Below are 10,539 nucleotides of genomic sequence, written 5' to 3' on the forward strand. Positions count from 1 at the left end.
AATTCTTCAAAATATAAAATTGGTTTTAAAAAATTTGGAGAAAATCGTCTAAAAAGTGCATTTTAGCCAAAATTCATAGAAAATTGCGAAAATTCCTCCTGAAACGTCAATGTGCCAATCGTTGTGCGACGGAGCGCATTTACGACATACAGAAAGACATACAGACGACATCCGGACGTACAGACACACAGAAATAATACCTAAACTGACTGATTTTTTCCCTTTTTTTGTAATTTTTTTCTCGCAATTTTTCACCCAAAAATCATCGCGATCAAAGTCAAAAAACCCGCTAGAATCGTCAAGTTTTCGAAACGATAACATGTCAAAAATGGTGAATTTATCGATACATCATCGTAAATAAATCAAATGAAACCCGTTTCATTTTGGAGACATTGGTTCTCTGCGTCTCTCACTTCCCTAGTGCTATTTCTCTGAAGTGAGAAAGTTATTTTTGTAGAAAAAAGAGAGAATTCATTCGGGAAATTGCATTATTTGTCAGTGAAAAAGGGATTAGCAGTGGAATCGATGTCTGTCTGTGTGTCCAGACGTCCGAAAAATTTAGTTTCTAGTGGACATCCGGACATCCGGACAGACACACAGAAACATTATTGTAGCAACAAAAAAACACGAAAAATGCCGATTTTAAGGTTTTTAGTATTTTTTCTGATAGAAATCTCGTTTTTCTTGAGTAAAACTGTGGAAAAAAAGGGCGGAGCCTAGTTCGAATCAAATTTTACAATTTTAGAGTAAAATATCTCTAAAAATGACTGAAAATATCGATTTTTGATGATTTTCAGCTTTAAAAACTCATTTTTCGTCCAATTTGAGCATTTTAGATCTGAAAATTGCGGTTTTTCGGTGAATTTTCCACTAGAATCCTAAAAAAAATTGGTTGGTCTATGTCAGTGTTGTTGGGAATTCCGACTTCCGACTTCCGGGCTTTTTTTCACTTTCAACTTCCGACTTCCGACTTCCGGATAAGAAATTTTATTTCCGACTTCCGACTTCCGGATAAGAAAATTTTCACTTCCCAACATCTCTGGTCTGTGTGTCTGTCGATCCAGATGTCCTGCTACGATGCTCCGTTATCCCTGGAGATACGGTAGATCAAAAATGTTTCAAATAATTTTTGATCACCCGAACAAAACTCAAAAAACACAGAATTTTTTTGTGTTTTGTACGTGTATTTGTGTACATCAGATATCTTCTTCTTATCTGATTCCTCTCGGGGGCCGCCCATTAATCAAAGATGTTCTCTCCGGGAATCGTTTGGAGGAGGATGACAACACGGGCGGTACATTGGGGGGCGCGGACTTTGAGCTGAGAGAGCACACAAAGAATGAGCACAAAATTTTCATTTTAAATTCTGTAGAAAATGACAAAAACAATGAAAAAAGATGGGAAAATCTGAAAATTTCAGTATGAAACTTCCTGAAAAAATTCCGGAATGAAATTTTTTTACTGTTTCAAAAATACTCAAAATTCCAACTATTCGTTTCAAAATCGATTGTTATTGAAGGTTAAAATGAAATGGTTTCTTTTTGAAATTTCATTTTTGAAATTTCCAGGAAGCCAACCGGGTCATCAAACCACGACGTCTTCCACGGGAAAATTCGGCATCGATTGGTCGAAATGGTTTCCGCCGGTGACGTCACGCACCTTCTTGTCTCATTATCTGCCGGCTAGCGGTGCCGTTTCACACACTCTCTATACGGTGCACTTGTTCAGTCCGAATATCATTTCTAGGCGAGTTTTCGAGGCGAAATTCGGATTTTTCAGCGTTTTTTAGGTCGGGGGGACTAGTTTTGGGGTTCTAGGCCACCAAAGTTAGGCCACCCTTCGATTTTAGCGTTGAAAGTCGAATTTTTGGTGATTTCAGCGATTTTTTGAAGGCGGGGACTAGTTTTCCAGCGTTTTGGTTTTCTAGGTCACAGGTAGGGGGACTAGTTTTGGGGTTCCTAGGCCACCGAAAGGAAAAGTTAGGCCAACGCTCGATTTTTACTCGAAAAACCTGCTTTTTTCATATTTTTTGAGCGTTTATAAAGGCGGGGACTAGTTTTTTCAGGGTTTGGGTTCCTAGGCCACAGGTTGGGGGACTAGTTTTGGGGTTCCTAGGCCACCGAAGGGAAAAGTTAGGCCACCCTTCGATTTTAGCGTTGAAAGTCGAATTTTTGGCGTTTTCAGCGATTTTTTGAATGCGGGGACTAGTTTTTCAGCATTTGGGGTTCCTAGGCCATCGATTTCTTTTTTCAGCCTATTCCCAACTGGTGACCTCGCCGTCAGCAACACGATTCTGTTCAATGCGAACGTGGGACTCGGATTCTACGTGTATTTCAGAAGACATCTTCATCGTGTCAATCCGTGGGAACGTGTCGAGTTTAGGTACGGAAAATTGAGTGAAAAATAGCTGAAATTAGGCTGAAAATTAGTCGAAAATCAAATAAAATGACTGGAAAATAGATTTTTCAAAATTTAGGTTATTTTCTGCCATTTTTCACAGTTTTCGAAAATTTGTAACCAAAATAAGCCAATTTGAGTGAAAAATGACGAGCTTTTCAGTGGTTTTCAGCACATTTTTCAAAAATCGAGATAAAAAAGTGAAAAATACATTTTTAGACTGGAAATTTGCGTTTTTTCTAGCTGTTTTATACCAACAAAAAAAATGCTCGAAAATCGCAAAATTTCAATCTAAAAGTGAGTTTTTCACTGTTTTATCTCGATATTTGAGTTTTTTAAAATATGAATTTCGAGGCCCAAGAGACATAAGACCGATTCTCTCAATTTTCAGCCATTTTCAGTTAAATTTTCAGAAAAAAAAAACATTCAAAAGCCAAAAATTGTCAATAATTGGTTCAAAAACAGTGAAAAGTGGCTGAAAATGATTCAAATTTTGCTGAAAACCGATGATTTGAATTGATTTTTAATGATTTTTGACCATAGGGAAAAATAGGTCGAAATTGCTCGAAAAAATGAGAATTTTTCACAATTTAAATGAAAAAATCTGTTATTTTTCGTAATTTTTTCAAGGTAAAATCTATCAAACAACGGAGACTTTTCCAGCCAGATTTCAGCTATTTTAGGTCAAAAAACACCTTTTTTTTCATTTTTAATCGATTTTTTTCACAATTTTAATAATAAAAATCTTGAATTTTCAGCGTTCTCTGCTCGACACTCTTCAATTTCGGATCCCTGCTCGCCGCCGTTCTCATCAAAGCTCTTTTCCCCGCGAGATCTCCGACTTGGCTGAAATCTCTCACGGCTACAGTACTCTCTGGTTATCTGTTGTCACGTGGCGCCAAATATATGGGATTGTTGGATACGAGAACTGGAAGAGGAGCGTCGGGCGTCTCACCGGCTAGAAGGTGAGAGAAAAATGAGATTTTTAGGCTTAAAATGCGTTTTTTTGTTGAAAAATGTGGAAAAAATGGCCAAAATTATGTCTGAAATGCATTTTTTTTAAATTTAAAATCAGTTTTTCTGATTTTTTTGTGAATTTACGGTTTCAGCCGGAAACAACTTGAAATTCACTTTTTTGCTGAAAAAGTGGGAAAATCGATTAAAATGCTTTTTTTTCTATTTTTTTCCGAAAAATTTGACATCCGAACGAGACTCCGCCCATTTTTTGCACTGTTTCAGTTCTGAAAATTAGCGTTTTTTCTAGCATTTTTGTTGAAAAAATCAATTTTTTTCGTCTGAAAAATGGATAAAAATGCCCAAAATTGTGTGTGGAATGCATTGTTTTCGATTTGAAATCAATTTTTATCGGAAAACTAGGCTCCGCCCATTTTTTCACCGTTTCAGTCTGAAAATTAGTGAAACTGACTGAAATTACTGTTTAAACCTAAAAATTGTGCTTAAAATGTGTTTTTTCGAGAAAAAAATAAGGAAAAATTGATGAAAATGCCCAAAATTGTGTCTGAAATGCTTTTTTTTCTCGGAAAATTTGATAATTTCAGACATCCGGACGCTCGGAAAATTTTAAGCAAAAATTACTGTTTCAACCACTTTTTTTGCATGCAATCCCCCGTGTTTTGATAGATTTTTCATCTAAAATCCCATTTTTGAGTGATTTTTGTATGTTTTTATCTGAAAATTTATATGAAATTGGCTCACTAAAAATCGGCCATTTTTAACTCGAAATCAGTCAAAATAGTTGAAATCAGGCTGAAAATGTGTGGAAAATCGATAAAAATCTGTCTGAATTGGCTGAAAATTGATTCAAATGACTTTGAATTCGTCAATTTCCTCTGAAAAACTTTAAAAATCTGACATTTTCTCCCCAAAAATCTGTTTTTCTGCTGAAGAATGGCTGAAAATGACCAAAAAATTGCACAAAATTGACGAAAAACTCGCCAGAAATAGGCTCCGCCCCTTTTTCCCCCACGCCATCTGAATTCTCTCGAAATTCTAGCGTGCTGTCTCGCCGACACACTGCTGTCATTCCATCTGGTGATGTGACTCCACCACAGGCTCCGCCCACTTCTGGCCCCGCCCACTCGACATCAGAATTGTTGCATCTGGACACGACGACGACGTCTCCAGAATCCGCACGTCATCTGGAGTATTCACCGATGACGCCTTCTGGCACGGAGCACTCGGAAGTCATGACGTCATCTGAATTTGGCGGCGTCGAGGATTCAGAAGGCGTGACGGATTCACGTCGTCAGAATTATCGATATCTGCATTCGTATGCGTTGAACAATTTGAATTTTCCGAAAAAGGACGCGATTCTGAGACGGACGACGATGAATCAGAATCCGAATTCTCAGAATCCTGGAAAAAGGATTCAGAAAGCCACGACGACGACGTCAGGATTCAGAAGGCCGTCGTCTTCTGAAGTTGCCATCAGCTTTGTCACCCCGGAGCCATCTTTGAAAAATCAGGATTACGGTATCTACACGCCACCGCCGTCACGTCAGGAGAATCAGAAGACAAAATCCAGAAGACGTCGTGCTCCAGAATCCAGAATTCCGAGAATTCAAAAAATTCGAAAAAATGAATTGGATGACGTGGATCGAGTGATTGATTTGATTCAATGGCACGCGCCCATTGCAATGATTCCATTGGCTGTCGGATGTTGGGTGACTGGTACAGTACCCTTGGTTGGAGCAACGTGGAGACTCATTTTCGCATAATTTTTTAATTTGAATTGATTTTTGAGGGGAAAATTTGGGGTTTTTTGGGTGAAAATGACCTGGAAATAACTAAAAAATGAGAAAAATCATTATTTTTGGGCCATTTTTTTTTTCTAAATTTTTTTGGCTGAAAAGTTGTGTTTTTTGGCTAAAAATGACCTGAAATTGAGGTTTTTTCAGTTTTTTCCATAAAACATTCATATTTTGGCTGAAAAATTGTGTTTTTTGGTTAAAAATGACTAAAAATGAGATTTTAAGGGTGAAAATTGCGAACAATCCTAATTTTCAGCCACGTTTTGTCTTGGAAATTCTCATTTTTTGGTCGTTTTCAGCCGAAAAATTCGATTTTTCAGTCAAAAAGAGGCTTAAAATTAAGATTTTTCCACTATTTTCATCTTCAAATTACATTTTTGACTGAAAAATTGTGTTTTTTTGGCTAAAAATGACCCGAAAATGATGATTTTTCTCGATTTTCACTCTAAAAATCTCATTTTCTGTAGTTTTTTGACTGAAAACTCGATTTTTTAGATAAAAAATAGCTGAAAATCACAAAAACTGAAATTTTGAAGGAGAGAAATCGAAAAAAGAAGAAAAATCGATTTTGTTTCTTCAAAATCACATTTTTAGTCATTTTTAGCCTTTTTTGACTGAAAAATTGGGCTTATCTGCTGTAAATGACCCAAAAATATTGATTTTCTCGATTTTTCAGTCTTAAAATCACATTTTTAGTCATTTTCAGCCATTTTTGACTTAAAAATTCAATTTTTCCACTCAAAATGTCCCAAAAACCCCATTTTTCGCCTATTTTCACCCCCATATCCCCCTTCCCACCAATTATATCATTAACTATAATTATATGTATACGCACCCACACATACCGGTAGAGATTCTATTGATTAGTGACCAAAATCCCGATTTTTAATAAAAAATTTGAGAGAAAACGCTTTTTTATGGAAAAAATTGAATATTTGGAACCCTTGTCTGTCTGTGTGTCCAGATGAGAGCGTCCGGATGTCCGTGGAAAAAAAAGTTCCAAAAAGTTGATTTTAAATCGAAAAAAGTGCATTTCAGACAGAATTTTAGGCATTTTTCTATATTTTTTGTCCATCTGTGTGTCCGAGTGTCCAAAATTTTCAGACGTCTAAACTTTTAGCATTCCACCGTCACCACTTCCATCCGCCTCGTCGAACGGCTTCGGAAGCCACGCCCACTCCAATAGTACTCAGCTCTAAATTTTTTTATTTCTCATTTTTAATGATTTTGGTGTTTTTTTGCTCTAAAAATTTCATTTTTTGTTCGTTTTTCATCTCTTCCTTATGATACTCTCTAGAAGGTTCTAGACAGTTTTTTTCCAGAATAAATTAATCAAAATTGACTCCGCCCCTTTTCTTTCGGATATCGATTTAATTATTAGTTAAGACAGGAATCCCAATAATTTTTAGATGTGAAAAAAAGCTTTTTGATATAATCGAAACAGAACACTTTGAAAGCGTTACCAATTAATTCATTGAAATAAGTAAGCAAGATTTTCAAAAATATCTTTCTGAAACAGTAATTTTTCGAAATCTGAAATGATTCACGAGCAAAATCAATGAATTAATTGAAAGAAATTGAAAAAATGGATTTCAACGGAGATTATTTGAAACGATATGTTTTGTTGTTATCTTTCCGATGATTGTTTCTCCTTTATCCAGTGTTATCAGGAGAACAAGACGATCCGAGAAACTGTTATCGATTGCATAGAATTAGAAAAAAAGAATGATACAAATAGAAACAAACAGTTTATTATCAAAGTTATATTTATAAAGACTTACCAAAAATATCACCACTCTTGTCTCTAGAAGTAGATTATTGACTGAATCCTAAGACACCCATCAAGACAGTTTCTAGGGTCATAATGCAAGCTGTTCCGATAGGCCCAAACCCGCACACCTGACCTCAGCCCCCATCAAGACAGTTTCTAGGGTCATAATGCAAGCTGTTCCTAAAGGCCCGAACCCGCACACCTGACCTCAGCCCCCATCAAGACAGTTTCTAGGGTCATAATGCAAGCTGTTCCTAAAGGCCCGAACCCGCACACCTGACCTCAGCCCCCATCAAGACAGTTTCTAGGGTCATAATGCAAGCTGTTCCTAAAGGCCCGAACCCGCACACCTGACCTCAGCCCCCATCAAGACAGTTTCTAGGGTCATAATGCAAGCTGTTCCGATAGGCCCAAACCCGCACACCTGACCTCAGCCCCCATCAAGACAGTTTCTAGGGTCATAATGCAAGCTGTTCCTAAAGGCCCGAACCCGCACACCTGACCTCAGCCCCCATCAAGACAGTTTCTAGGGTCATAATGCAAGCTGTTCCGATAGGCCCAAACCCGCACACCTGACCTCAGCCCCCATCAAGACAGTTTCTAGGGTCATAATGCAAGCTGTTCCTAAAGGCCCGAACCCGCACACCTGACCTCAGCCCCCATCAAGATAGTTTCTAGGGTCATAATGCAAGCTGTTCCTAAAGGCCCGAACCCGCACACCTGACCTCAGCCCCCATCAAGACAGTTTCTAGGGTCATAATGCAAGCTGTTCCTAAAGGCCCGAACCCGCACACCTGACCTCAGCCCCCATCAAGACAGTTTCTAGGGTCATAATGCAAGCTGTTCCGATAGGCCCGAACCCGCACACCTGACCTCAGCCCCCATCAAGACAGTTTCTAGGGTCATAATGCAAGCTGTTCCGATAGGCCCAAACCCGCACACCTGACCTCAGCCCCCATCAAGACAGTTTCTAGGGTCATAATGCAAGCTGTTCCTAAACGCCCGAACCCGCACACCTGACCTCAGCCCCCATCAAGACAGTTTCTAGGGTCATAATGCAAGCTGTTCCGATAGGCCCAAACCCGCACACCTGACCTCAGCCCCCATCAAGACAGTTTCTAGGGTCATAATGCAAGCTGTTCCTAAACGCCCGAACCCGCACACCTGACCTCAGCCCCCATCAAGACAGTTTCTAGGGTCATAATGCAAGCTGTTCCGATAGGCCCAAACCCGCACACCTGACCTCAGCCCCCATCAAGACAGTTTCTAGGGTCATAATGCAAGCTGTTCCTAAACGCCCGAACCCGCACACCTGACCTCAGCCCCCATCAAGACAGTTTCTAGGGTCATAATGCAAGCTGTTCCTAAACGCCCGAACCCGCACACCTGACCTCAGCCCCCATCAAGACAGTTTCTAGGGTCATAATGCAAGCTGTTCCGATAGGCCCGAACCCGCACACCTGACCTCAGCCCCCATCAAGACAGTTTCTAGGGTCATAATGCAAGCTGTTCCGATAGGCCCGAACCCGCACACCTGACCTCAGCCCCCATCAAGACAGTTTCTAGGGTCATAATGCAAGCTGTTCCTAAAGGCCCGAACCCGCACACCTGACCTCAGCCCCCATCAAGACAGTTTCTAGGGTCATAATGCAAGCTGTTCCGATAGGCCCGAACCCGCACACCTGACCTCAGCCCCCATCAAGACAGTTTCTAGGGTCATAATGCAAGCTGTTCCGATAGGCCCAAACCCGCACACCTGACCTCAGCCCCCATCAAGACAGTTTCTAGGGTCATAATGCAAGCTGTTCCTAAACGCCCGAACCCGCACACCTGACCTCAGCCCCCATCAAGACAGTTTCTAGGGTCATAATGCAAGCTGTTCCGATAGGCCCAAACCCGCACACCTGACCTCAGCCCCCATCAAGACAGTTTCTAGGGTCATAATGCAAGCTGTTCCTAAACGCCCGAACCCGCACACCTGACCTCAGCCCCCATCAAGACAGTTTCTAGGGTCATAATGCAAGCTGTTCCGATAGGCCCAAACCCGCACACCTGACCTCAGCCCCCATCAAGACAGTTTCTAGGGTCATAATGCAAGCTGTTCCTAAACGCCCGAACCCGCACACCTGACCTCAGCCCCCATCAAGACAGTTTCTAGGGTCATAATGCAAGCTGTTCCTAAACGCCCGAACCCGCACACCTGACCTCAGCCCCCATCAAGACAGTTTCTAGGGTCATAATGCAAGCTGTTCCGATAGGCCCGAACCCGCACACCTGACCTCAGCCCCCATCAAGACAGTTTCTAGGGTCATAATGCAAGCTGTTCCTAAAGGCCCAAACCCGCACACCTGACCTCAGCCCCCATCAAGACAGTTTCTAGGGTCATAATGCAAGCTGTTCCTAAACGCCCGAACCCGCACACCTGACCTCAGCCCCCATCAAGACAGTTTCTAGGGTCATAATGCAAGCTGTTCCGATAGGCCCAAACCCGCACACCTGACCTCAGCCCCCATCAAGACAGTTTCTAGGGTCATAATGCAAGCTGTTCCGATAGGCCCAAACCCGCACACCTGACCTCAGCCCCCATCAAGACAGTTTCTAGGGTCATAATGCAAGCTGTTCCTAAACGCCCGAACCCGCACACCTGACCTCAGCCCCCATCAAGACAGTTTCTAGGGTCATAATGCAAGCTGTTCCTAAACGCCCGAACCCGCACACCTGACCTCAGCCCCCATCAAGACAGTTTCTAGGGTCATAATGCAAGCTGTTCCTAAACGCCCGAACCCGCACACCTGACCTCAGCCCCCATCAAGACAGTTTCTAGGGTCATAATGCAAGCTGTTCCTAAAGGCCCGAACCCGCACACCTGACCTCAGCCCCCATCAAGACAGTTTCTAGGGTCATAATGCAAGCTGTTCCGATAGGCCCAAACCCGCACACCTGACCTCAGCCCCCATCAAGACAGTTTCTAGGGTCATAATGCAAGCTGTTCCGATAGGCCCAAACCCGCACACCTGACCTCAGCCCCCATCAAGACAGTTTCTAGGGTCATAATGCAAGCTGTTCCGATAGGCCCAAACCCGCACACCTGACCTCAGCCCCCATCAAGACAGTTTCTAGGGTCATAATGCAAGCTGTTCCTAAAGGCCCGAACCCGCACACCTGACCTCAGCCCCCATCAAGACAGTTTCTAGGGTCATAATGCAAGCTGTTCCTAAAGGCCCGAACCCGCACACCTGGCCTCAGCCCCCATCAAGACAGTTTCTAGGGTCATAATGCAAGCTGTTCCTAAACGCCCGAACCCGCACACCTGACCTCAGCCCCCATCAAGGCAGTTTCTAGGGTCATAATGCAAGCTGTTCCGATAGGCCCAAACCCGCACACCTGACCTCAGCCCCCATCAAGACAGTTTCTAGGGTCATAATGCAAGCTGTTCCGATAGGCCCAAACCCGCACACCTGACCTCAGCCCCCATCAAGACAGTTTCTAGGGTCATAATGCAAGCTGTTCCTAAAGGCCCGAACCCGCACACCTGACCTCAGCCCCCATCAAGACAGTTTCTAGGGTCATAATGCAAGCTGTTCCTAAAGGCCCGAACCC

The 10,539-nt window shown here is 42.1% G+C and overlaps 1 protein-coding gene across 1 annotated transcript; it reads left to right on the plus strand.

Moving 5' to 3' along the window:
* Nucleotides 1-1,064: 1,064 nt before the first annotated feature.
* Nucleotides 1,065-5,135, plus strand: GCK72_015946 (uncharacterized protein; the record flags this gene model as incomplete). The annotated part of the gene is made up of 4 exons (XM_053731225.1): nt 1,065-1,102; nt 2,254-2,382; nt 3,156-3,362; nt 4,412-5,135. The coding sequence occupies 4 exons, from the start codon at nt 1,065-1,067 to the stop codon at nt 5,133-5,135; spliced, it is 1,098 nt and encodes a 365-aa protein (XP_053585997.1).
* Nucleotides 5,136-10,539: the final 5,404 nt, after the last annotated feature.

Source organism: Caenorhabditis remanei, chromosome IV, assembly GCF_010183535.1.
Source record: "Caenorhabditis remanei strain PX506 chromosome IV, whole genome shotgun sequence".
Taxonomy (NCBI): domain Eukaryota; kingdom Metazoa; phylum Nematoda; class Chromadorea; order Rhabditida; family Rhabditidae; genus Caenorhabditis; species Caenorhabditis remanei.